General features: G+C 49.4%; 1 protein-coding gene across 1 annotated transcript in view; it reads right to left on the reverse strand.

Moving 5' to 3' along the window:
- LOC120381416 (zinc finger protein 271-like) overlaps positions 1-27,687 on the reverse strand; it is a 1,091,725-nt gene that overhangs the window by 187,732 nt on the left and 876,306 nt on the right. The window contains exon 12 of the mRNA XM_039499604.1: positions 6,537-7,234. Within this exon, the coding sequence (XP_039355538.1) occupies positions 6,537-7,234 (698 nt within the window). The remainder of the gene's footprint in view (positions 1-6,536; positions 7,235-27,687) is intronic.

Consider the following 27,687-nt stretch of genomic DNA (forward strand, 5'->3'; position numbering starts at 1 on the left):
ATATCCCAGTTTCATGTTTTATTAACATGAACAAATACAACCAAGAACATACATCGCTAAGGCTAAACGACTAGCTAATGAAAGGTTAAACAATACAGTGATAAAGTTCAGGTCAAATCAATAAATCAACGAGTTAACTAGGATATTGCGTTGGAATCAAGTCATCAATTTAGTCAAACCATCAGAAGAATACAGCAGAAAATCAACCCTTATAAATCCTAGAACAGCAACCCAAGGAGGCAGGTGCATATTTAGTGGTACCAAAACCCCAATCAGAGGTTTTCACCCAGGCAGTGCATCCCAAATTTGGAGAGCTGAACATTTCAATACCGAAACCAAATTATTGCTTATATTTAGCCCACAGCCTCAAAGTGAATTAGTTTTCTCCTTAGATTTCACTATTGCATCACTAATAATAGAAAAAGGAAAATAAATGGCAAAGATTATGAGGGGTTGGATCTCTGCAGCTCTTTGGCTTTGGAGTCACATGGAGCAGGACCTGTAGCTGCAGTTAAGGAACCAGGTACTGGCATAGCTGGCCCAGCACTTCGGGCTAGCAGGCTTTTCAGGTACAGGAGACTAGTGCAGGCTGCACAGCCTGTCACTGTTGTGCTTCATTCCCCAGAGGGGATCAGTCCTGGGATCCTGGAAGTCAGTCTCCTTAGATGACTTACATAAGAACACAAGACAGGTCATACTAGGTCAAACCAATGGGCCATCTAGCCCAGTGTGCTGCCTGAGAGTGACCAGTGCCAGATGCTTCAGAGAGAATGAACAGAACACGCTTGTTGAGCTGAAAGCTGAAGGACTCCCACCCTTACCTTTTACTTTATCATTGTAGATTCCAGCTTACCCCATCTTACCACACCTCCTGCGAGGTGTCTGGGCAAATCAGGTGTGAACCAATCCTTCGATACAGACATGTCCCACTCTAGATGAAGTGAGGCAGAGTTTGGGCCAACGTCAGTTTGGAACAGCCCGACTGAGCCCAGCAGTTTTCTCAAAGTATCTGCTGCCGTAAACCGCATGCAGTGTGGACGTGTGAACCCCAAAGGTATCAAACGTGAAAGAAACAAAGGCCAGTTACGGGGAGGTTTCCATGGCCAGGCCTGAGGGTTAAGCAGCTGGGCTCTAACAGCTGCCTCCTCAAAAGGAAAAACGGTCTCAGCACCCATAAAAATAACTGGTTGCAAAAATCAATCATCCTGCATCCATCACCATTTTAAATTCTGACCTCTCCCACCCGATGTGTCTTTGTTTAGCAAACAAGCAAATTGGGGACTCTGTGGCTGTTACCCTCTAACTCGGTAGAAGGTTACACATCTTGACTCAAGCAATTTTCCTCTTCACAGAATATTTATTTTAAAGTTTATCAAAATAAATTCCATTTGAAAGAAATAATTACAGTCTACACTGGGGCTCTATTTTCATACATGCTATTTCTCCCACATGTTCCCCCACTCTAATTCCTTTGGAGTGAGGTTTTACTTTTCAGGATTAGCCACCATTTCCAATATAGTAGGAGGGGCGGGGAGAGAACTAGAAGAAAACCTGAATTATATAGTAACACTGAAAGTTATCACATAATCAGCCTCTTACTTTACACTAATTAACTTCATGTTTAATTTCATTGTCACTGGTAACAACTTATTCAAAGATTACAAAATATAAACCTATAGGGCAGTTTTCTCTTAATTCCCATTTCCACCATTGAGTTTTGTGTGAAGTCACATTCTACAATAACCTAGGAGCCTTCCATTTATGTGAGTTCATTTTGCCCTGGGTCTTCTCCCATAAGTGTAGGTGGAAGGGCTCTCACGCTACGTGGGAAGGCTGCATCATGAGAAAAAACACCTGTGTTCTATTATCACATTTTCTAATCTTTCAGAGTAGCAACAGGTGGAGAAGTGATACAAATGCATAAGACTTAATAGCAAAACTAAGAGACCAAACCACAGAGTCAGGACTCAGCATTCATGTATCCTGCAGTCTGAACTTGGAATCTGATACATTCCCTCATTAGCTACCATAATTTGCCCAGTATGGAACTGCTTCTTGTCCAAAAAGGCAGCCAGATTGGGACCCATAGGCATGGATTGGCTCTGAAGCAATCAGATGTTTCTCTCTGTGCTTCATGAAACTTTGGATCCAAATGGTAAAAGACAGTTGTTCCCAATTTAATAATGGCATCCTTTAGGAGTGAGACCAATGCCACTTAACTAGGGAGCAGCATTCTAAAAATAGTTTACCTGGGCCACAGGTCACCATAGCTTCCATCACTGGGGCGAAAAATCAACCACTAGTACATGCAATTTCTACCTGAGTCCTTGTCAAATCTTTGACTTTTCTTGGAGTAATTTTATACTTCTCTGGTGTAGAATTCTTCACCAAGCACATAAAAGATCAGTAGCAATAGTGAAGTATAACTCCTCCCCCCCAAATATGCCCTTTATTTCTTTAATCTGGTGGCACAGATTTAAATTAGGGACTAAATTCAGGTGTGGCTTAGAATCCTTGTAAAACACCAAATGTCAAGTATCTATGGAAAATAGGTCTCTTTCTGCAGCTATATCACATTCAACACGGATTTCATTTTCTACATATTTGCAGCATCGCCCAGGGGTGACTGAACAGAAACATCACTTCCATTTTCCCCTTCCCTACCTAGATGGGAATTGCATTTCCCAAATAACAGGCAACCCGCACCTGATTAGGAAGGAGCTCTCTTCACGAGCAACCTCCTGCAGGGCCTGGGCCACAACTGCTTTGGGGGCCAAATGCATGGGTATCTTATAGTCTCATAGAGTTTAAGGTCAGAAGGGACCATTATGATCATCTAGTCTGACCTCCTGCACAATGCAGGCCACAGAATCTCACCCACCCACTCCTGTAACAACCCCCTAACCTTAGTTCCAAGTCATTTACCAGGGAATCTTCTTCACAGCCCTTTAGAAAATATATTGACCTTCCCAACTGAATGGTTTGGATGGTGATAGGAAGCCCTCTGACTTACCCTAGCTTCTTCTGTTGTTAGAGAGGGTGAAGTGACATTTTCCCTATCCCTGCCCTGTTCATAGAATATCAGGGTTAGAAGGGACCTCAAGAGGTCATTGAATTCAACCCCCCTGCTCAAAGCAGGACCAATCCCCAGATTTTGCCCCAAATCGTCCCTTCAAAGGCTGAACTCGCAACCCTAGGTTTAGCAGGCCAATGCTCAAACCACTGAGCTATCTCTCCCAGTTCCATCTCTTTGTTATAGTTCAATATATTTTAAGTGAGAAAAGTGGTAGTAACAATTTGTTCTCCAGCACAACCTGAAGCAACATCAGAGCAACTGGGAACGAAACAATTTGTTGATGACTAACAATTGCTTTGAAATGGGGGAACAGTATAACCGTGATGCTCAGGGTTTGTTTAGACTAGGAAAAGTGATGGAGTTTAGGTCAGGTCAAAGGAAAAGCTAATGCCAACCACTGCACCTGGGCTGCAGCTGCACTACAACTATAACTGTCTTTTTACACCAAGATCACTAACTTGAGCAGCCAACACCATGTGCAGCCCTAATGGATGGAAGGCCCAGGTAGTTTTTGCCTCAGTGTAGCTTGTTGGGATCAAACCTCTCTCTCCCCGCACCTGGAGCTGATGAACATTCCTAGCTGGAGGGACACACACTCCTACGACTCAAAAGGAAAAAAGTTGATAGAAAAGAACGCAGGATTGACCCCAAAGAAGGGTCAGCTGCAAAAGGCAGAAGCAGGCAACCCATCTGCAGGAGCTGAGAGACCACGGTGAAGATGATGTGAAGATCACTTTGTGGGGAATTAACAAATGTGATTTAAAAAAAAATCTTTGGCCAACCCTAGTCAAGGCATTTATTACAGTTCTCTCTCATGTGAATTTTCTGATGTCTAATAAGGCTTGAGCTCTGATTGAAGGTTTTCCTTCCTTCCTGGTCTACACTACGAGTTTATTTCGAATATAGCAGCGTTTTAAACCAAATTAACGCTGCACCCGTCCACACAATGAAATCCTTAATTTTGATATAAAGGGCTCTTAATATCGATAGCTGCACTCCTCCCTGATGAGGGGAATAGCGCTGAAATCGGTATTGCCATTTCGAATTAGAGTTAGTGTGGCTGCAATCTAACGGTATTGGCCTCCGGGAGCTATCCCACAGTGCACCATTGTGACCGCTCTGGACAGCAATCTGAACTCGGATGCACTGGCCAGGTAGATAGGAAAAGCCCCAGGAACTTTTGAATTTAATTTCCTATTTGCCCAGCGTGGAGCACTGATCAGCACAGGTGACCATTCAGTCCCAGAATCAAAAAGAGCTCCATCATGGACCGCACGGAGATACTGAATCTGATCTCTGTATGGGGAGATGAATCTATTCTACGAGAACTCCGTTCCAAAAGACAAAATGCCAAAACATTTGAAAAAATCTCCAAGGCCATGATGGACAGAGGCCACAACAGGAACTCGGCCCAGTGCTGCATGAAACTTAAGGAGCTGAGACAAGCGTAACAGAAAGCCAAAGAATGAAATGGACGCTCACGGAGGGAGGAGCGACTGACGACTGTAGCTATCCCACAGTTCCCGCACTGTCCGAAAACCATTTGAATTCTTGGCTGAGCTTCCAAAGCCTGAAGGATCAAAAACATTGTTGCGGGTGGTTCAGGGTATATGTCATCAGCCCCCCAACCCTCCCTCTGTGAAACCAAGGGAAAAAAATTATTTCCCGCCTTTTTTCAATGTCACCGTATGTCTACTGGATGCTGCTGGCAGATGCGGTGCTGCAGCGCTACACAGCAGCATCCCCTTCCCTTCCCTTCCCTTCCCTTGCAGATGGGGCAGCATGACTGATCTCCGTCATCGTCGTCCCCTGATTGCTCCTGGCCGGCCTCGGTGAGGTCGGCCGGGGGCGCCTGGGCGAAAATGAGAATGATTCCCCAGGTCATTCTCTTCTTTAAGTTTTGTCTCCTGGAGATTCACTCCTGCCTGGAATATCATAGCAGCTGGAGGCTGCCCTCCCCTCCCTCCTTTGATCTCTGCTTGCAGAGGCAATAAAGTCAGTGTTGTTTCAAATTCATGCATTCTTTATTACTTCATCACACAAATGGGGGATAACTACCACGGTAGCCCAGGAGGGGTGGGGGAGGAGGGAAGCAATGGGTGGTGTTGTTGCAGGGGCACCCCCTAGAATGGCATGCAGCTCATCATTTCTGTGGGATATCTGGGGCTCTGATCTGGAGCGGCCATTTGCCTCTCTGGTTTTTTAGTAGGCTTGCCTGATATTCTAGGCAGGACTGACTCTCCCTTTAGACAAAACTTGAAGAAGAGAATGACCTCGGCAGTCATTCCCATTTTTGTCCATGCGCCCCCGGCTGACCTCACCGAGGCCGGCCAGGAGCACCCATGACAGCAGCAGACGGTACAGTATGACTGGTAACAGTCATTGTCAACTTGCAATGCAGCAGACGGTACAGTAGAACTGGTCACCCTCTTGGCTAATTTGCAAAAGGCAAGGGGATAAGAACATAAGAACATAAGAAAGGCCGTACCGGGTCAGACCAAAGGTCCATCTAGCCCAGTATCTGTCTACCGACAGTGGCCAATGCCAGGTGCCCCTGAGGGAGTGAACCTAACAGGCAATGATCAAGTGATCTCTCTCCTGCCATCCATCTCCATCCTCTGACGAACAGAGGCTAGGGACACCATTCTTACCCATCCTGGCTAATAGCCATTTATGGACTTAGCCACCATGAATTTATCCAGTCCCCTTTTAAACATTGTTATAGTCCTAGCCTTCACAACCTCCTCAGGTAAGGAGTTCCACAAGTTGACTGTGCGCTGCGTGAAGAAGAACTTCCTTTTATTTGTTTTAAACCTGCTGCCTATTAATTTCATTTGGTGACCCCTAGTTCTTGTATTATGGGAATAAGTAAATAACTTTTCCTTATCCACTTTCTCAACATCACTCATGATTTTATATACCTCTATCATGTCCCCCCTTAGTCTCCTCTTTTCCAAACTGAAGAGTCCTAGCCTCTTTAATCTTTCCTCATATGGGACCCTCTCTAGATGCTGTGTAGCGCTGCAGTACCACATCTGTTAGCAACATCCAGTAGACATACGGTGACAGTGAAAAAAGGCTGAATGGGCTCCATGGTTGCCGTGCTATGGCATCTGCCTGGGCAATCCAGGGAAAAGGGTGTGAAATAATTGTCTGCCATTGCTTTCATGGAGGGAGGATTGTCTGATTACATTTACCCAGAATCACCTGCGACACTGTTTTTGCCCCATCATTCATTGGTATCTCAACCCAGAATTCCAATGCGCAGAGGAGACTATGGGAACTATGGGATAGCTACCCACATTGCAACGCTCCAGAATTCGACGCTAGCTTCGGTACATGGATGCACACCGCTGAATTAATGTGCTTAGTGTGGCCACGTGCACTCGACTTTATACAATGTTTCCAAAAATCGGTCTCTGTAAAATCGGAATAATCCAGTAGTGTAGACATACCCCATGTGGATTTTCTGATGTTTAATAAGGTTTGAGCTCTGATTGAAGCTTTTCCCACACTCAGAGCATGTGTAGGGTCTCTCTCCTGTGTGGATTCTCTGATGTGCAATCAGGGTAGAGTTCTGATTGAAGCTTTCCCCGCACTCTGAGCATATGTGGGGCTTCTCTCCTGTGTGGATTCTCTGATGTGAGATGAGGGCTGAACGATGAATGAAGTGTTTCCCACACTCAGAGCATCCATGAGGTTTCTCACCTGTGTGGATTCTCCTATGTTTGATAAGGTTTGAGCTCTGACTGAAGCTTTTCCCGCATTCAGCGCATGTGTAAGGCGTCTCTCCTGTGTGGATTCTATGATGTGAGATGAGGGTTGAACTATCAATGAAGCGTTTCCCACACTCAGAGCATTCATAAGGTTTCTCGCCCGTGTGGATTGTCTGATGTGTGGTAAGGTGTGGCCTCTGACTGAAGTGTTTCCCACACTCAGAGCATCCATAAGGTTTCTCACCTGTGTGGATTCTCCGATGTGTGATCAGGGCAGAGCTCCGAATGAAGCTTTTCCCGCACTCAGAGCACATGTAGGGTTTCTCTCCAGTGTGGGTTCTCCAATGTGTGAGAAGAGTTGAGCTCTGATTGAAGCTTTTCCCACACTTATGGCATCTGTAGCGTGTCTCTTCCAGGTTAATTCTCTTGCGTGTAATAAGGTCTGAGTGGCTACTGAAGTTTTCCTCTGGCCTGTGCTGAGTCTCACAGTCTTTTGCTTTTTCTGAGAGTGCACAACTCCCGTAAACATTCCCTTTGGATCTTCCTGATAATGTTCCATGTGGTTCTACTTGTTCAGCATCTTCCTGCTGGGGTTTCTCCTCCTCATTCTCACTCACCATCCCATCACCTGATGGCAGATAGAGACAATCCAGACATAGGTCACTCCCTATGCTGGAGAGAAAGGAATCTCAGAGAGAGGAATGGAAAAGGGATGAACAAACCAAAATATGTGCAGGAGAGATCAAACCTATCAGGATCTGATTTTTCCCAAATCCTTCCCCAGAGGAGAGAGGAAGGGATCAGTTTTGGTCTGTATCTCATGAGATCATTCAGGAGAAAGTGAGATTGGGGAGGGACCTGTTTCCAGTTGTCAGTCAGAATAGATGGGAAGCCTTGAGTGACATCTGTCATAATGGTTCCACATCTGCAGAGAACAATCCTGAACTTGGAGAGCTCACAAGGTCTTTGTAGGGTATTTGTATTTGTCCAATCTTCCACTTCTTGTAAGCTGTTTTTTTTTTTTTTTGTGTTTTCACTGTTAAGCCAAGCTGGTCGCCTGCCATATTTACTTTTCTTCCTACACATCGGGATGGTTTTGTTCCTGCAACCTCAATAAGGATTCTTTAAAATACTTTTTAAAGTATTTCCTCGACTCCTTTCCCCGTCATGTTATTCTCCCAGGGGATCCTGCCCATCAGCTTCCCGAGGGAGTCAAAGTCTGCTTTTCTGAAGTCCAGGGTCTCTGTTCTACTGCTCTCCTTTCTTCCTTGTGTCAGGATCCTGAACTCGACCAACTCATGGTCACTGCCTTCCAGGTTCCCATCCACTATTGCTTCCTCTACTATTTCTTCCCTGAAGGGGTTGATTTGGGGGTGCGGCGGGGCAGACCAGGGAAAAGGTGGGGCGGTGCTTTGGGGAAGAGGTGGAGTGGGGGAGGGGCATGAGGCAGAGCAGGAGTTGAGCACCCACTGGCCAGTGGGGAAGTTGGTGCCTACTGAGGGTATGGACAAAGGACTGACAGACTCAGAGAAGATGAGGGTTGAAAAGGACTTCAGGAGGTCATCCAGTCCAACCCCCTGCCCATGGCAGGACCAACACCAACTAAATCATCCTGGCCAGGGTTTTGTCAAGCCGGGCCTTCAAAACCTCTAAGGAAGGAGATTCCACCACCTCCCTAGGGAACCCATCCCAGTGCTTCACCACCCTCCTAGTGAAATAATGTTTCCTAATATCCAACCTAGACCTCCCACACTGCAACTTGATATCATTGCTCCTTGTTCTGTCATCTGCCACCACTGAGAACAGCTGAGCTCCATCCTCTTCGGACCCCCACCCCCCTTTCAGGTAGCTGAAGGCTAGGGTTACCAGATATCCCGATTTTATAGGGATAGTCCCAATTTTTGGGTCCTTTTCTTGTATAGGCTCCTATTACCCCCCACCCCGTCCCGATTTTTCACATTTGCTGTCTGGTCACCCTATTGAAGGCTGCTATTAAATCCCCCCTCGCTGTCCTCTTCTGCAGACTAAATAAGCTCCAGCCCCCTGGTCATTTTCCTTGTCGTCAGCTGGACCCTCTCCAATTTGTCCACACCCTTTCTGTAGTGGGTTGGCCCCAAACCGGACGCAATACTCCAGATGTCCAGATATGGCCTCACCAGTGCCCAATAGAGTGGAATAATCACCTCCCTTGATCTGCTGGCAACGGTCCTACTAACGCAGCCCAATATGCTGCTAGCCTTCTTGGCAAGAAGGGCACACTGCTGACTCATAGCCGGCTTCTCGCCCACTGTAATCCTCAGCTCTCGTTGACCAGCCCCAGGGCTGACTCATGAGTCCGCGGGGGAGGGGTGGAGGAGAGGAGGCCACGGTGAGTGGTGAGGACCCCAGAGAGGGGGGTGCAGTGGAGGAGAAGGAGGACTCAGCCAGGCAGCAGTGGGCGATGGGGGATGGGAGAAGGGGGGAAGCAGATACAGGAGGAGATGGAGCACAGGCTGGGCACCAGGGCCCAGGCATCCAGGGCCTGGTTGGCGGCAGCTGTGGGCTTAGCCTCCCCACCTATTTACCAACTGCCTGTGCTTCCACTGAGGGATCTCCAGAGTGTCAATGTTCCCCGGAGCTCGCCTTCCCTGACAGGCCTGAGCAACCAGAGCTTGTCCCTAGACCACTCCCAGCCTCCCCGCGGGGAGCGTATGGACCCAAACAGGCTGGAGACAAGTTATCGCAGAAATCACTGGGGACTCGGGGAGCATCTTCAGCTGTGGAGGGTGACACACCCCACAGGAGCTGAATTTCTGACTCGGGGCTGAGCAGTGCAGGGTGGATGCACAGCACAGCTGTGAGGCTGTTTGATGCGATCGATGCACCCAAGTCGGTTTAGTGGGGGTCTAGTGAAGACCCACTAAATTGACAGCAGAGTGCTCTCCGGGCGACTCTGGGACTACACCGGGAATGACAGGAGTAAGGTAAGTCTCCCGTCGGCCCAGCACAGTGTAGACACAGCAGTAAGTCGACCTAAGCTATGTCGAATCCAGCTGTGTTAGTCCCGTAGCTGGAGCAGCGTCACTTAGGACGACTTACTGCAGAAGGATGGACACAGCCTGAGGCCTGAGTTTCCACTGCAGTCTGGATGCTCAAACACCAGCTTGGCAATACAAGTCACCAAGCCCAGGCCACGCAAAGACAGGCACAGTGTGCAGTGTGGATACCCCCTCAGACAAGCCCAGGAGTGTCACATGAGGAAATCAATCCTTTCGTTGGACTTGCTGGTAGAAGAGCCCAGTGATGGTGGAGCTCCCCGACCGTCAGTGACAAACACAGCGCTCCAGCAACTGAGCTCTAGGTCTCGCTGCTGAAAGAAAAGCTTCATGAGTGACAAAAGGCAAAGGGAGGTGCTGGTCTTTGGCCAAGGGCAGGGAGCCCCACCCTCCAACACAGACCATTTCCCTCGTTGTCTGTCTGTGCTGGGGCAGGAGCAATAACACGGCCTCCTGCTTTTGCTATTGCAGAGAGTTGGTTATGACGGTTTCCTCAAACACAGGGTGCGGAACAGGCCTCAGACCTGACTGAGTGTAAAGAAGAACTACGCAGCTAGACTGAGCCAGCTGGGAATTCAGATGTGCCCCTTTCCTGGAGGGATGGACTGACCTGTGAGGGGCTGGAACCGGAGCTACCAATGTTTAACTTGCACTCGTTCAGCATCTTTCCTCCGAGTGCCGTCACTGTAGGTTAAATACTCCAGCCCCAGGCTCCCTGCCAGCTCTGGGCCGACAAGCTTTCCTTGTGATTGGATTCTGTACAGCAGGGGTGCAGGGAACCAACAGGTGCATCTGACTCCTTGGTGAGGTTTTGCGTGCAAGGTGTGTGTGTGAGTCTTTGTGTGTCGGAAGCATGAGTGTGGCACTGTCACTGAACCGAGAGAGGGCGACGGTGGTGGGAGAGAGACAGTGGAAGAATAAAGGGGCAGCGATGGGCATAATGATGATGATTGTGTTGTGTTTCATTCCTTAGATCTGGTGCCACTGCCTGTCCCTTTAGCCTTGTAGTTTACCAAGAATAAAACTAAATATCTGTTCAGATACAAGGGAGTGTCTGTGTCCATTCCTGTTAGCTGCACGGGGGTTTGACGTTGCTGCTTTCAATCCTCCGGCTCTGCCAGGATAAGGAACAATTCAGGCCGTAATTGAACTGAAGGAGGGAGATGATTTTCTGACAGGAGGGACGGCGCCTCTCAAAGGTGTTTGGCAGGCAGCCTCCTTCCCAGGTCTGAACCGACAACACCCAGTTGAAAAGGGCCCCTCCCCAGCCCTCCTCAGCCCGGTGAAAAGGAGTGAGTGAGTGAGCGTGGGGGAGAGCAAGTGATGGAGGGAGATGGAGTGAGCGAGCCAGGACCTCGGTGAAGGGGCGGGATGAGGGTGTTTGGTTTTGTGGGGTCAGAAAGTTGGCAACCCCAGATCCAGGGGAAACAACTCAAACACCCAACGAGTCTGGCCAGGGGCAGGACATCAGCTTTGAGGGGAGGGGTGGGTGTGGCAGTGAAATCACAAAGGCCTTTTGCAGGAACTCGGCCTATTGGGCAAAGGTGGTGGGGAGGGGGTGACCTCACAAAGAGATCCCGACATCAGCCGGGCAGGACAGAGGTGCAGGGCAAGGCCAGTCTCTGAGACCTCCCGGCTTTCCTGCCGCAAGTCTCCTTCGCGAGGTCTCTCCTCGAGGGCTGAGAGAGAATTAGGATTCAGAGTTGTGAGCATGAGGAGGAACCTCTGTGGAGTTTTCTCCTTTCCTACCACTGATTGTGCCGAAAACAAACTTCCCTTTGAGAAGGTAAGAGGCTCAGAGAGGTTTGGAACCTGTTCCGTCTGATCCACCTGGCGCAGGCAGCATTCCAGGCCCAGACAGCACTGGCTTCAGGTGGCAGAGTTTGATTTCCTCCCTAGGTTTTGATGATTGGAATCCCTGGGGACATTGGGGTGTATCCTTTTTGGTTTATCTTTTCCTCTTTCCTCCCTCCTTTCTCCTCTTCTCTTGCTTCTTTTTTCCCTTTTCCAGCTTCCCTCCCTCTACCTAGGAGGGACGGGTCTGGAGTGCGGGCAGGGGAGGGGTATTGCTCTCATTGCGGGAGGTCCTCACCAAGAGGTGGGTCTTGGTCTGAGAGTGATCCCCTCTGATGGTGTCCTGGGCCGTCCTTTGGGACATCTGGTGAGACCCCTCAGCCTCCTGCCACTCAGAGTCTCAGTGCTGATTGGCTGAGCAGGGGGCTATCGACACCAAGGAGACTCAGGTCAGTTTGGTCTCTTTTCAAATCAGGCAAATAAGTCACAACCAATCCAATGTATGGAATTAATCTTGCTGCTTCTCTCCATTAATTGTCTCTTGGCAGGTCATGATTTTCAATAATGTCCTACGTCTTCTAAAATACTTGCTGAATAATTACTATGAACCACTGTTGGTCTCTAGCTCACTTGAGGGCACTTTATTCTGATCACTCAGTGTGTGAAATTCAAGATGTGAGAGTGGCTGAAAGTCAGGAGTAGTGTTTCCTCTAATTTGTTATGTCCATGTGTGGAATGAATTTTGTTTTGGGCACAAATATGGAGTTGAGGTGTGACACATCACCTGCATATTGCACTCCTTACAAAATTCATTCTGCACATGGATGGTGTGTGGCAGGGGTGAGGCTGAAAGGTTTGGAGTGTGGGAGAGGCTTGGGGGGGGGTTGGGGTGCAGTGAGGCTCTGGAGTGGGGCTAGCAATGAGGGTCTCAGCATTGGAGCAGAGGGTAGGGGCGCAGGGGGTGAGGGCTCTGGGGTGGGGCTGGGAATGAGGAGATTGGGGAGCAGGTTGCCCCAGGGAGAAAGAACTGCCCCCTCCAGCCCTCTCTCCCCACAGCAGCTCAGGGCCAGATGAGAGGGCACCTGTCTCCAAGCCGCAGCAGCGCCAGTGGGGCTGGGTTGGGACTGAGGGAGGCGACAGGATTTATTTTTCCGAAGTCAAAAGGAGGAAGGGATGGAGTTATGCTTCAGTTTTTACCTCATAAATTTATTCCTGTCTAACCTACAGGACACTATGGGAATAAGACACTATGTCATGTGGTGACATCACAAGAGCAGAGGATGTGAGAACTACAGCAACTGAGAGGGTGGGGGATTTAGAGTCGGATTGTTTCAAATGCTGCATTTGTCGGCTGACATTTAACAGCAACGCTTAGCTAACACCATGGAGAAAGGAATTCTCTGCTAAAGATTCAACTTGCCCCTTTGGCCAACTCTGCCCCTTCCCTGACCGGAGTGTGCTCAGAACAGCCCCACCTCCCCCCGCACACACACACACACACAAGCCCACAGCTGGGCACCCAGCACAAAGCCAGGGAAGTGGTTGCTTGGCTTGTTTTACTTTTTGCTTTGCAGAAGGTTTTTTCAAAAGCATTTTCTGCTCCTGTTCCCCATGGTGAGGAAGCAGATAGTTGTGGGGAAGGGAACCTGAGAGCGGTGGAGCCGGGGCAGTGGGGTGGGGAGTTGGGGGAGGCTGAAGAGAGCAACGGGAGGCTGGAGGTGACTGGGGTGATGGGGGAAAGGGAACAGTTTGGAGGAAGCTGAAGGGAGAGATGGGGGAACGGGATATTTGCGGGGGCTAAAGGGGGCAATTGGGGCAGTTGTGGGAGGCTGAAGAGGGTGATGGGGGAAGTTGGGGGAGGCTAAAGGGAGCAATGGGGGAAGTTGGGAGAGGCTGAAGAGGGTGATGGGGGAAGTTGGGGGAGGCTAAAGGGAGCAGTGGGGGAAGTTGGGGGAGGCTGAAGGGGGCAATGGGTTGAAGGAGGCCGGGGCAGAGAGGCAGTTGGGAGGCTGCTCGTCCCCACAGGAGGGGAGGAGGAAGAGGAAGTGCCCTTCTTTCTGAAGCTGTTTCCTGTTAGAACTTGCAACTTCACTGTTCCTGAGCAGGGTCCTGTGATGAAAAGGAAACTAGAGAGATTCGTGGTCCTGCTTTCAGCAGGGGCTTAGGCTGGATGAGCTCCTGAGGTCTCTTCCAACCCTAATTGTCTATGATTCTGTGTTTCTGTGGAGGACAGGTCCATCAATGGCTGTTGGCCAGGGTGGGCAGGGATGGTGCCCCTAACCTCTGTCTGTCAGAAGCTGGGAATTGGGCAACAGGGGGTGGCTCACTGGATGATTCCTGTCTGTTCATTCCCTCTGGGGCACTTGGCACCGGCCGCTATCGGCCGACAGGACACTGGGCTAGATGGAGCTTTGGTTTGACCCAGTCTGGCCGGTCTTCTCTTCCAATGCTCTTCTCACATGCTCAGTAACAGCTGCAAACTGCTGCCCTCACGCGCCATCAGAATCTGCTCCCTGCAATCAAAGGCCGGAAAATCCCCCTGAAGGGGGGAATCGGAGGGGCGGGATGGGCAGAGGGACAAAACTGGGACAGGATCAGGGGTTCAGACGGGGGCTGCCCTGCCAGGTAGGTGCAGAAGGGAAAACCCCCAGCTAGAGGGAGGCAGAGGGGATAGAAGTTCCCACAGATGGGGTGAGCCGGCAGCAGCAGTTCCAAACTAGGGTGTGGTGGATGGTAGAAGGACTCGTGTTCCTCGCAGGATGGTCCATCTCAGCCCCCCCTCCCCAGGGCTGTGGTGTTAAAGGCCCCGAGTGGCCCAGTGCCCAGGTTCCACCGCTCTGCTCTAGCTGAAATGGTGACTGAGCTGCCAAGGGAGATGTGATTCAGAGAAATAGTTTAAACCTCCCTCCCCCCATCCCCTCATCATAAAGCAAACTGATACTTTTAGACGTGTTTACGCCGTTTCAAAGAATTCCTGGCCAGTTTCCGTCTTGGTAACATGTCTGCTTGGAGCCTCAGAGTAGCTCAAGATTTGTCTTATCTGCTGCTCTGATTGCCTGAATTAGTCTCCCTGTCCTGAGCTCCCTGGAGTTCTGCACCTTTTCATTGTTTATTTCTAGCAATGGTATTTGGATGACAGTGTCCAGTAGTTCAGGCACCCAGCTGAGAGGCAGGAATTAGGACACACCGGGGAGCTGATCCCCCTGCCCCACTCGCGCTCATTAGTTAGCCCCAATGAACCCCCTTCAAAGGGAGAGCTGGACAGAGCCCCACCACGGCACACTGCTTCGTGCACTGACCTGAAACATGGGGGACCCTGGTTCAAATCCTTTCTCCCTTATGGGCGGGGGGCAGGGGGGTGGGGGTGATGCTGGCAGCCCCAGCTCATGCCTGTGGCCTCAGGCCTCCCTGAGGCACAGATCTAGCCCAAAGGCAGACTTGCCTAGGTGGCAGGATAGCCCTGAGTGCCCAAGGGGACTGTCTGTGACTCCCTGCTCAGGCTGTTCGTGTGCCTGGGGAGTTCGCTCTCGGGGGGTGGAAGCTCCCAGTCCCCATGTGTAACAGTCTGCCCTGAGCTTGGTACTCACGTCCCTGAGCTACTCTCTGCAGATCCCAGCTGAGCAATGCCTGATTGACATGGGTGTGCATAGGAGAAGAGACAGAGCACAGGCTGGAAAGTGACACATCACAGCAAAGCCCAAACGCTCCTCCTAGGGGCATGATATTCCCTGTGGGTGCTGGGGGGACACGCTGTGATGGGATCCGCTGTGCCCCCAAACCCTCTCCAGCCTGGGCTGTCTCCCACAATGCCCTGCTAGTGACCAGCAGCAACCCCTCCAGGCGCTGTTATCCCTCGGCACAACGGCATGTGGAGCGGCTTGATTGCATGGATGCTCCCAGAGCCACTCGTGAATCCCACAGTGAGGTGCCCGCCAGATCCCTCCAGCTCCCAGCACTGTGCCTCAGGAATATGCTGTGTGTGTTAGTAATTGGTTCCCCACTTCCCCACTGGTGTTATACCAATATAATAAAAACCAGCAGGATCTTATTAAAGGGGAAAAGACATTTGTCACATTTATTGTAAATATTATAATAAAATAGAAGATAACAGCAAACAACGTTGTTTGACTACTTATTCCTATGGTTACTTATATATATATATATATATATATATATATATATATATATATATATATATATATATATATATATATATATATATATCCACGCACACAATCATTCATACAAGTTCTGTGTAGATATTATAGTTACCAGCTTGAATACTGGCCAGGTATCCTGTACACAAGAGTGGAGCCGAGTCCGGGTCAGGTGCACCTGATGCTCCTAGAGGCTGGCAGCAGAACCATAGACTCAAAGTTCTTGTTCTCTAGAGTCCATTTTTATAGGGATTTTTCCCTGTGTTAGTTCTTCATTCTGCTGTTACTAGATCAATCAGCAGATAGCTGGTTCCATTCTGCCCTTTGTTTCCTTTGAGGTGCCGGGGTGGATTCCAGTTTGCCCTCCGGGGGTCATCTGGTTGATTCCACTTGACACCTTCTTCGGCCAACACTGAATTTTCTAAGCTGGTAACTCCCTAACCATTCATTCAGCATTTAAACTAGACTCTCATTCACATATACTTTTTATCTTAACAACATTCATTTTACTGTTTCTTTATCCTTTTGGGGTGTGAGACTCCTTGTCTTTTAACAATTAAAAAACATAAAGTGAGGTAAAAATGAATTTAACAGAGGCGGGGGGTTCTATTTGTATGTTACATAGTTTTGCCTGAGGCATAGGGTTAATTGCCGGCTTGCGCGCTGAGTTAACAAGGTGCTGAGTCAATTAACCAATCAGCAGCTTACAGCGGCCATTTACAAAACAAAGTAGCAGTTACAAACTTTCTCTTAGACAACAGGTACTTAGAGTCAATTGACGTCAATTAACCAGTTAACAGCTTACAGCCGCTGCTACAAAGCAAAGTAGCGACTTCAAAGTTTCACTTTAGAACAGAGGCGCTTAGAGTTAATTGATGTTAAAAAAGTTTTGTACAAAGTATCTCCTTGAGCAGGCTTCGTACAGGCACAGCTATTTCTAACAATAAATCCTTACAAATCTACTTTTAACATAAACCTTGCACAGATATTTCTGACAATAAATCCTTACAAATAAATCCTTAGAAATCTACTTCTAACATAAACCTCATAAACCTTAAGTTATAAAGTACAATAAATCAATAAATCATTTCTCATATAAACCATGTGTAATGTAAACCTTCTTTAATATCCCTACACTGGAAGGTGGAGCTACACCAGGAACGTGGGGTCTGTGGTGTCGCGGTTTGGGTGGGTTATTGGAAGAGTGGGGAGGACTAGTCTATGGCAGGAGCCTGCGATTTGCCTTGCCTGCCTGGCTTGCGCTTTTGGCTTCACTTTTGGTTTTTGATTTTTTTCCTCCACTGTCATCAGTTCATCCCTTCCCCACTGAACTGCCCAGTGCCTGGCTTGGAGGTGGAGGCAGGAGGAGAGAGACAAGAGTGAGATTTCAGCATCTCCAGTAGCCCCAACAAACACTGTGGGGTTTTAATTCATAGCTGTTGTCGGTCTGGGGGAGACCCTGGTGCACCAGCGGGGGAGGGTGTCTGATGGGGTTGGTGGTCTGGCTGGGGGCAGACATTGCATCCCCTTTCCCACTGCTAACTGAATGAGAAGACAGACGTCCCTGTGGAGCAGATAAGAGCCTCAGAGAGGTTTCATGTTGTTGTTTCATGTTGTCCTAGGTTTCCTTCCTATGGACTGCATCACCAAGTGGAATTCATGGCAAACCATTGCCATTATGCAGTAAAACATCTTTAAGACTTCGTCTTCGATGAATCAATGAACAGTCTCCACTCATGTGGACTGTGAACGATGTTGCAATGTCCTGGTGAAATCGCTCACCCAAAACTGTGGAGCTGCAGTAGTGCTGGGGCAGTGATCCCCACCAGTGACCTTGGCCATCCTTTGAGCTTTCTGGTGAGACCCCTCAGCCTTCCATCTTCAGTCTCTACCCTGATTGTCTGAGCAGGGCATTAATGACAGGGAGAAGACTCAAGGCCTTTTTGTTCTCTTTTAAGACCAAGTCATAACCAATTATATGTTTCACGGATTGTGCTGCTTCTCTGCATTAATTGTCTCTGAGCAGTTCATGATTCTCTCTAACATTGCAGTTCTCCTAAAATACTGGCTGAATAATTACTGTGCACTGTTGTTGGACTGGAGCTCATCTAAGAGCACTTTATTGAGGTCATTCAATGTATGAATGTCAAGATCCGATGGTTAATTTAAAAATCAGGTCTCTGTGGGTCCTATTCCCAATTCAGCCATTGACTGGCTTTGTGACCTAAGACAAGTCAATTCTCCTTTCTCAGCCTGAGCGTCTCCCTCTTTCAAGTAGGGATAATAATGTTCCACTCCTATTACCTCAACACACTCACTCTTCTCCAACACACACACACTGTCTCTCCACACACACAAACAGCAGCTGAAAAGCAGCTGGCAATCTAGTAGGATGACCCTGGAACAATGGGATAGAGAAACCTGCATCACTGAAAGTGCAGCCACAAAGACACCACACACCAGCTTCCCCTAGCTGGCAAGAATCAAACCTCCACAGAAAGATTCCTGTGGTATCGTAGGCCAGCTTCCTAAGGCCTCAGCCTCAACCACTTAACACAGGTGCCTTTCTACACTCTGGTTCTGTTCTCACTGAAGGGTCATTTTCAATTGTTCACTCGGACCAGCTTCCCCAGCACACTCACTGCTATGCATCTCTGTATGTGTGGCCATGGCTGAACAGCAAGAATTCCTGCCCATTTCCCTTCTGGCTGGAGCATGGTTAGAGTGTGTTTGTGATTAATGATGTTGCTGTAGATTGTTGGCTTCCTGCTTTGGCAATTCAGACAGTCCCTTTTCCCAACATATCTCCAGCACATCAGTCCCTGGCTGGGTCTCCTGTGCAGTGGAAAACATCCCTTGTTTGATGCTGCCAAGGGGATCATGCAGAGCTGAGATGTCTCTCGGCTTGGATCAAAGGGGAATGTTGGATGGAATTAATCACACAACCCTCCCTGCTCCGCAGAGCCCCATGGGGAGAATGTAGAGAAGGGGGAGTCATTCCTCCCCTGCACTCCCAGAAGAGTTGCTAGGACTCCTTCCTGCCAGCTACTCACCCCTGGATTCATCCTTAGCTCCTAGGATCTTTCTGCTCCAAAGGCTCCATAGTCCTGGGGTGGGGAGGGTGTCACTGCACAGTCTGAAACACAAGGGAGGTTTCTGGAATTGAAGGAAGGAGCAGAAAACGGAGAGGAAAGAAACAGAGAGAAAACGCCTCGTCTCTCTCCCCTCCCCCCCCATCAAGAAATGTTACCAAGGACCAGCGTTAGGGGAAATGGTGCCCTGGGCAAAACTTGTACTTTGGCAAAGTTCTTGGTTCAGGCTTGTAGCAGTGATGGAATAAACTGCAGTTTCAAATCAAGTTTCTGGAGTACATCCACAACTGGGATGGGCCATTCAGTCCTTTGTACAGAGCTTCAGTTTGTAGCCAAGTCCCTCCAGAGGTATGAAGCAGGACTGAAGACCAGATGGAGATGAGGCATCAGTCTTTTATAGTCTCTTGCCATGTGGTCTTTGCTTTCTTTGTCCCAAGGACACTCTGTCCAGCACGCGACATAGAAAAACCTTAGAGTTCTGTCCATAGGCAGGTCCCTGCACACCTTGCTGAGCCACAAGGCATATCTGCCTTCTCTCAATGGGTCAGTTGTATAGCTGATGGTCCTTAATGGGCCATCAAGCAGGCTAGGCAGAGCTGACACCAATTTGTCTGGCTGGGGTGTTCCCCAGAAGCAGAGCACACAAGTTTGAAATACAGGCAGCATAGAGCCAATATTCATAATGTCAACTACAAAAATGATACATATCTAGAGATAGCATAATTATAATCAGCCAATCATAACCTCTCCATAGACCCTTTATGTGACCACTGTGACAAAGTCCCTTCTCTCCTTTAGTAGGTCCTGCGCTTATTGGCGGATTTCCTCCCCTCAGTGGTTGTCCCCTCGGACGAAACCCACACTCTGGATCAACTCCTCCTATGTCTGCTTAGGAGTAACGAGGTTAGGGGGGAACCCGGGCCCACCCTCTACTCTGGGTTCCAGCCCAGGGCCCTGTGAATTGCAGCAGTCTCTATAGTGCTACTTGTAACTGCTGCTTGACTGCTACAGCTCCCTGGACTACTTCCCCATAGCCTCCTTCAAACACCTTCTTTATCCTCACCACCGGATCCTCCTGGTGACTGATACTGCTTGATTGTATGATGTTTCCTCAATCCCCCAGCAGTATCACCTCTCTCTTCTTAGCTCCTTGTGTCTCTTGCTCCCAGCTCCTCATATGCACTTCTTTCCTCTGGCTCCTCCTCCCCTGACTGGAGTGAGCTCCCCTTTTTATATCAGGTGCCATGATTAGCCTGCCTTGATTGGCTGCAGGTGTTCCAATCAATGTTAGCTCTCTCCGGTGCCTTCTAGAAGGTTCTTAATTGGCCCCAGGTGCCTTGATTAGCCTGCCCTGATTGGCTGCAGGTGCTCCAATCAATGTAGCTCCTCCCGGTGCCTTCTAGAAAGTTCTTAATTGGCCCCAGGTGCCTTGATTAGCCTGGAGCAACTGCCATTTTGGTTCCCAAGGTACTAGGGATTTGTTTAGCCTGGGGCTAACATACCTGATCCTCAGGACTTTCCTGTAGCCATCCGGCCTTGCTCCATCACATATCCCCCTCCCCTCTGCTCAACACCACAGGGTTGGGCAACTTGGGACGCCAGGCAGTGTGCTCGTGAAAGACCATCAGCGTTGCCGTGGCGGCAACCAGCCCTATGCCGAATGCAGAACTGAAACGGCTGGAGGGATAAGAACCACCTGGTGACCCTTGCATTCTTTTCCTTATTTCTCTGCATCCATTGAAGAGGTGCATGGTCCGTCACAAGAGTAAAGCGTCGGCCTAAGAGGTAATAATGGAGCGTCTCCATGGCCCATTTGACAGCAAGGCATTCCCTCTCGACTACTGCATACTTCTGTTCTCGTGGGAGCAGCTTTCTGCTTACGTAGAGAATCGGATGTTCGTCATCTCCAATCATTTGGGACAGAACTGCCCCCAACCCCACCTCAGAAGCATCAGTCTGTAAAATAAATTCCTTGGTAAAGTCCGGGGCTATGAGTATGGGGTCAGTACAGAGGGCCGTCCGAAGGTCTACAAACGCCTCTTCTGCAGCGTCGGTCCACTTAACCATGTCTGGACCTCGCGCCTTCACCAGATCCGTTAGAGGACTCGCCCGACTGGCGAAGTGGGGAATAAACCGTCGGTAGTAGCCTACCATGCCTAGGAATGCACGGACCTGCTTCTTTCGGGTCGGACGGGGCCAGTTTTGAATCGCTTCCAATTTATTAGCTTGGGGCTTCACTACACCCCTTCCTACAATATATCCCAGGTACCTAGCCTCTGCTAGTCCTCTGGCACATTTAGCAGGATTAGCGGTGAGGCCAGCCCGCCTTAAGGTGCGTAGTACTGGCTCAACTTTCTCCAAGTGGGTTCCCCAGTCTGGCGTATGGATGATGACATCATCTAGGTATGCAGCTGCATAACTAGTATGGGGGCGCAGCAGCTTATCCATGAGGCGCTGGAATGTGGCTGGGGCCCCATGTAACCCAAAAGGGAGGACAGTATACTGGAACAGCCCGTCAGGGGTGGAGAACGCTGTCTTTTCTTTAGCTTCTTTGGTCAGGGGAATCTGCCAATACCCTTTTGTCAGATCCAGTGTAGTCAAGAATCGGGCACTACCCAGTCGGTCAACCAGTTCGTCGATGCGTGGTATGGGGTATGCATCAAACTGGGATACTTCATTCAGTCAGCGAAAGTCATTACAGAATCTCGTGGTACCATCAGGTTTGGGCACCAGAACAATTGGACTGCACCACTGACTGTAGGATTCTTCAGTAACGCCTAATTCTAACATTTTCTTTACTTCGGCCTTGATTTCTTCTCTTTTGGCTGCTGGGATTAGGTAGGGTCTCAATGTTACCTTGGATCCGGGGATTGTGCGGATATGGTGATAGGTCTCAGTCGTCCGACCCGGTTTTGTAGAAAATATATCTCGGTTACGATTAATCATGTCGGCTGCCTCGATCTTTTGGATTGGCGTCAAGTCAGGTGATATCTTCACTTGCTCATGTACGTCATCCTCCTGGGGAAGAGTCTCCCGGGTGACTAGGCATGCCTCTCAATCATGCCAGGGTTTTAGTAGATTGATATGGTATATTTGCTCCGGTTTTCTGCGGCCTGGCTGCTGTACCTTATAGTTTACTTCTCCCACGGCTTCAATCACTTCATAGGGTCCCTGCCACTGGGCCAACAGCTTGCTTTCTGCTGTGGGCACAAGGACCATTACTCGATCCCCTGGCTGGAACCGTCGAAGCTTTGCTTGGTGGTTATAATGGGTCCGTTGGGTCTCCTGTGCTTTTTCCAAGTGTTCTCGTACAATGGGTGTAACCTGGGCTATCCGATCCCTCATCTGTAGTACATGCTCAACTATGTTCCTTCCAGGATTTGGCTCCTCTTCCCAGGCTTCTCTGGCTATATCCAGTATGCCTCGGGGGGTGGCGCCCATATAGTAGTTCGAATGGAGAGAAACCTGTGGAGGCTTGTGGAACTTCCCGGATGGCAAACATGAGGTAAGGCAATAGGGTATCCCAGTCTTTCCCATCCCGGCTCACCACTTTCCCGATCATGGCCTTGAGGGTCCTGTTGAACCTTTCCACAAGGCCGTCTGTTTGTGGGTGGTATACAGAGGTCCGTAGGGCTTGTACATGGAGCAATGAACAGAGATCTTTCATCAATTTAGACACGAAAGGTGTCCCTTGATCAGTCAGCATCTCCTTGGGTAGCCCAACCCGGGAAAAGATCTGCACTAGCTCCTTAGCTATTGTCTTGGAAGCTGTGTTGCGTAGGGGGACAGCTTCCGGGTATCGGGTTGCATAGTCTAGTACAACCAGCACATGTTGGTGGCCCTGAGTTGTTTTCTCTAGGGGCCCAATCAGATCCATGGCTATGCATTCAAATGGTATCTCTATTATTGGAAGAGGTATCAAAGGGGCCCGCAAGTGTGGGCGAGGGCTATGTAGCTGACACTCTGGACAAGAGGTGCAGTATCGCCTGACATCTTCATGTACTCCTGGCCAGAAGAACCTCCGCAGGATCCTGGCCTGGGTCTTCTCTACCCCTAAGTGTCCTCCAAACAGGTGACTGTGGGCGAGGCTCAATATGGCGTTTTGATGTTTTCGAGGCACCAGAAGTTGATGTACCTCCTGCTCCTGCATTTGCACCACACGGTACAGGAGATCTTTCTTCACTATAAAGTAGGGTCCTGGACCTTGGACCTTCCCCTCCACTGGTATCCCATCTATCTCAGCCACCTCTTTCCTGACGTTATCATATCTAGGGTCCTCTGCCTGGTCCCGTCCAAAAGTCTCTCTCCCAGGACTAACCTGCCTGAGCTCCCAGGGGCCGGCTTCTGCTTCTTCCAATGGCCCATTGTCTTTATGGCTGGGGCCAGCCTCCGGCTCACCTTCCGTGGTGGTAGTTTCCCTGTTGGCTGCTCGTGTCCATCTGCCTACTAGCGCAGTCTTCTGGCCCTGGGTCAGGATCCGGGTTCCCAAAGCCTTCGCGGCCTTCTTTTCTTTTTTTGTCTTCTGGGCCTTTAGGGGGGCTGAGAATAGATCCTGAGAAAACTCAGAAAACATGGGGGGTTGACATTCCCCCACTGAGGAGTCGCTGTCAACAGGGTCTCTACTTCCCTGCAGCCTCTCAGGGGGAAGTAAATTATCAAACCCTGGATAGTCTCTCCCAATAACTACAGGATATGGGAGTTTAGGTACAACGCCCACTGTCACCTCAATGGGGTTCCCCTGAACCTCTATCTCCACTGGGATGGTGGGGTATTGGCTCATGGCTCCATGCACACATGTCACTGCTACACGTTTGGCTTGCAGCAGCTGGCTACTTTTTACCAGCTTACCCGATATAAGGGTGATAGCACTCCCTGAGTCCACCAGTGCTGTAGTCTCTGTTCCATTTATCTTCACTGGCCTAGTGTAGTTATGTGGGGCTAATGCAACGCCCGCCAGGTGGATAAGGGAGCATGGGACCTCCCAATCCCCCAAGTTGCATTGCATAGGTTCTTCGGTGCTGGGACACTGTGCTGCTATGTGTCCCCACTCCCCACATGCATAACATCTACAACTGTTTCTAGTCAGTCTCCCATCATGTGGGCTAGGGGGTTTGGTCCCGTGGTTCTCTCCCCTCAGGCCAATCCCTTCCTTCTGGAGTCTCTGTGGGTTTTCAGCCCCCCTCTTCCTCCACCTAGGACTCCCCAGGGGTTTGGCTGTCCCTCCTTCCAGGGTTGGGGTTGGGTGTTTGCTACGGAAGGGGCTTTCTTTGCGTAGTTGGGTCAATTCCCTGGCTGTCTTGCGTCTTTCTACCAGCGTGATCATCTCATCATAGGTGCACGGATCGTTCTGGCCTACCCATTTGCGGAGATCTGGTGGCAGTGCCCTCATGTACCGGTCGATGACCAGAACCTCTAGTACCTCTTCCGGACCTCGGGATTCTGTTTGCAACCACTTTCGTGCGAGATGGACGAGGTCATATATTTGGGACCGCGGGGTTTTGTCTTCCCGGTGCCTCCACTCATGATATCGCTGGGCCCGTACTGCGGAGGTTACGCCAGATCTGGCCAAGATCTCTGCCTTCAGCTGGGAGTAGTCTGCTGCAGCCTCTTCAGGCAGATCATGGTAGGCCTTCTGGGCCTCCCCACACAGGAACGGGGCAAGGATGCCAGACCACTGATCTCGAGGCCAGGCCTCCCGTAGAGCTGTCCTCTCAAAGGCCAGAAGGTATGCCTCTACATCATCTTCCCTCAACATTTTCTGCAGCCAATGGTTAGCCCGTATGAGCCATGTCCCATCATGCCCACGGTTCAGTTCTGTAAGGGTCTTTACCTGGCTTACCAGTTCCTGCAACATAGCTCGGTCTTGAACAGCTTGGTCTATTAGCAGGCGATTAGTTTCTTGCTGCAGCCGCACTGCTTCTTGCTGGGCAGCTGCCTGGACACGGGTAGCCTCCTGCTGGGCTGCCGTGGCTTGTATCAGTGCCCGTACTACATCATCCATTGTGGTAACAAATTGTAAACCCCCTTCCTTTTTTTTTTTTTGTTTGTGTGTGTTTTTTAAATCACCCTCCTTCTTCCGCCGCGCTGTGCACACCAAAGATCTCACTCCTGACACCAGTTGTGACAAAGTTCCTTCTCTACTTTAGTAGGTCCTGCGCTTATTGGCGGATTTCCTCCCCTCAGTGGTTGTCCCCTCGGACGAAACCCACACTCTGGATCAACTCCTCCTATGTCTGCTTAGGAGTAGCGAGGTTAGGGGGGAACCCGGGCCCACCCTCTACTCCGGGTTCCAGCCCAGGGCCCTGTGAATTGCAGCAGTCTCTATAGTGCTACTTGTAACCGCTGCTTGACCGCTACAGCTCCCTGGGCTACTTCCCCATAGCCTCCTTCAAACACCTTCTTTATCCTCACCACCGGATCCTCCTGGTGACTGATACTGCTTGATTGTATGATGTTTCCTCAATCCTCCAGCAGTATCACCTCTCTGTTCTTAGCTCCTTGTGTCTCTTGCTCCCAGCTCCTCATATGCACTTCTTTCCTCTGGCTCCTCCTCCCCTGACTGGAGTGAGCTCCCTTTTTTATATCAGGTGCCATGATTAGCCTGCCTTGATTGGCTGCAGGTGCTCCAATCAATGTAGCTCTTTCCGGTGCCTTCTAGAAAGTTCTTAATTGGCCCCAGGTGCCTTGATTAGCCTGGAGCAACTGCCATTTTGGTTCCCAAGGTACTAGGGATTTGTTTAGCCTGGGGCTAACATACCTGCTCCTCAGGACTTTCCCGTAGCCATCCGGCCTTCCTCCATCACACCACCTTTCTACAATATTGGCTGCAAATATAGAATAGTGGTGGCAACGGTGATCTATACAGTTACAGATTATGTCAATAACGTCACAGGAGGTGACATGGTATCAGTGAGACTGATACTGGAATACTGCCTCCAGTTTTGGTGTCCTCATTTGAAAAAGATGGTGTGAAATTGGAGTTGAGGCAGCAAAGAGCCACCAAATGTTCTGAGGGCTGGAGAAAAATGCCTTCTAGTGAGCTATTGAAAGAGCTCAACCTGTTTAGCTTCTCAAAAGAAGATTGAAAGGTGACTTCATTGAAACGTTGAAGTGCCTTAATGGAGAGAAAAGATTGGCTATTAAAGGGCTCTTTAATGTAGCAGAGAAAGGCATTAAAAAACCCAATGGCTGGAAGGTGAAAAGAGACAAATTCATATTACAATTAAGGCACAAATATTCAACAGTGAGGATGATTCACCACAGGAACAAGCTACCAAGGAAATTGGTGCATTCTCCATCTCATGACGTCATTTCATGAAGACTAGATGCCTTTCTGGAATGTGTTTAACCCCAAACTAGCTCTTGTGTCATACAGGAGGCCTGTGATATGCAGGGGTCAGATTAGATGCTCTAATGGTCTCTTCTGGCCATAAAGTCAACTAATTTCTGAAAAACTAAGTGTAGGATTGGGAGCAGCGTCTGATGTTTTACTGTCTAGCTGGCTTGCTTCCTAGAACGAACGCTCCTTGAGTGGGGTGATCCACAGGGAGTAGCTCAAACCTCCACAGTGCCTGGCCAGGGGCAGGACATTGGCACAGCGAGGGAGGGGTGTGGCAGTGACATCACAAAGGCCTTTGGCAGGACCTCAGACTATTGGTCAAAGGTGGTGGGGAGGTGGTGACCTCACAGAGAGATGCTGACATCAGCCAGGCAGGACAGGGGCGAGGGGCCAGGGAAACCTCAGAGACCCCTGTGGCTTTGCTCCAGCAAGTCTCCTTCTCCAGGTCTCTCTCTGAGGACTGAGGGAGTATTCGGGTTCACGGACGTGAGCGCCAGGAGGAACCTCTTCCGAGTTTTCTCCTTCCCTTTTCCTGATTTTACTAGAAAACAGCCGTCCCTGTTTAGAGGGTTAGAGCCTCCTCGAGGTTTGAAACTGTTCGGTCTGATCATTCTGGTGACAGTTGAATTCATGGAAAACATGATCTTAAGGAGGCAGAATTTTATTCCACACCTGGGATTTTGTCCCTTAGAATCACTGGGGACATTAGGGTTTGTCCTTTTTGTTTCAACTTTTCCTCCATCCATCCCTTCCTCCTTTCTCTTCCTCTCTTGCTTCTTTTGTCCTTTCTCCTGTTCCCCTCCCAACACCAGGAGGGGTGTGTGTGTGTGTGTGTGTGTGTGTGTGTGTGTGTGTGTGTGTGTGTGTGTGTGTGTGTGTGTGTTGCGGGGGAGTGCTCGGCAGCTCTCACTGTGGGAGGTCCACCCAAAACTGTGGAGCTGCAGTAGTGCTGGGGCAGTGATCCCCGCCAGTGACCTGGGCCATCCTTTTAGCTCTCTGGTGAGACCCCTCAGCCTCCCATCCTCAGTCTCTACCCTGATTGGCTGAGCAGGGGGTTATTGACAGGGAGGAGACTCAGGTCCTTGTTGTTCTCTTTTAAGACCAAGTAAATAAGTCATAACCAGTTATATGTTTGACAAACTTTGCTGCTTCTCTGCATTAGTGGTCTCTGAGCAGTTCATGATTCTCTCTAACATTGCAGTTCTCCTCAAATACTGGCTGAATAATTACTGTGCACACTTGTTGGACTGGAGCTCATCTAAGAGCACTTTATTGAGGTCATTCAATGTATGAATTTCAAGATCCGATGGTTAATTTAAAAATCAGGTCTCTGGGGGTCCTATTCCCAATTCAGCCATTGACTGGCTTTGTGACCTAAGACAAGTCAATTCTCCTTTCTCAGCCTGAGCATCTCCCTCTTTCAAGTAGGGATAATAATGATCCACTCCTACCTACCTCAACACACTCACTCTTCCCCA

Source organism: Mauremys reevesii, linkage group 14 (assembly GCF_016161935.1).
Source record: "Mauremys reevesii isolate NIE-2019 linkage group 14, ASM1616193v1, whole genome shotgun sequence".
Taxonomy (NCBI): domain Eukaryota; kingdom Metazoa; phylum Chordata; order Testudines; family Geoemydidae; genus Mauremys; species Mauremys reevesii.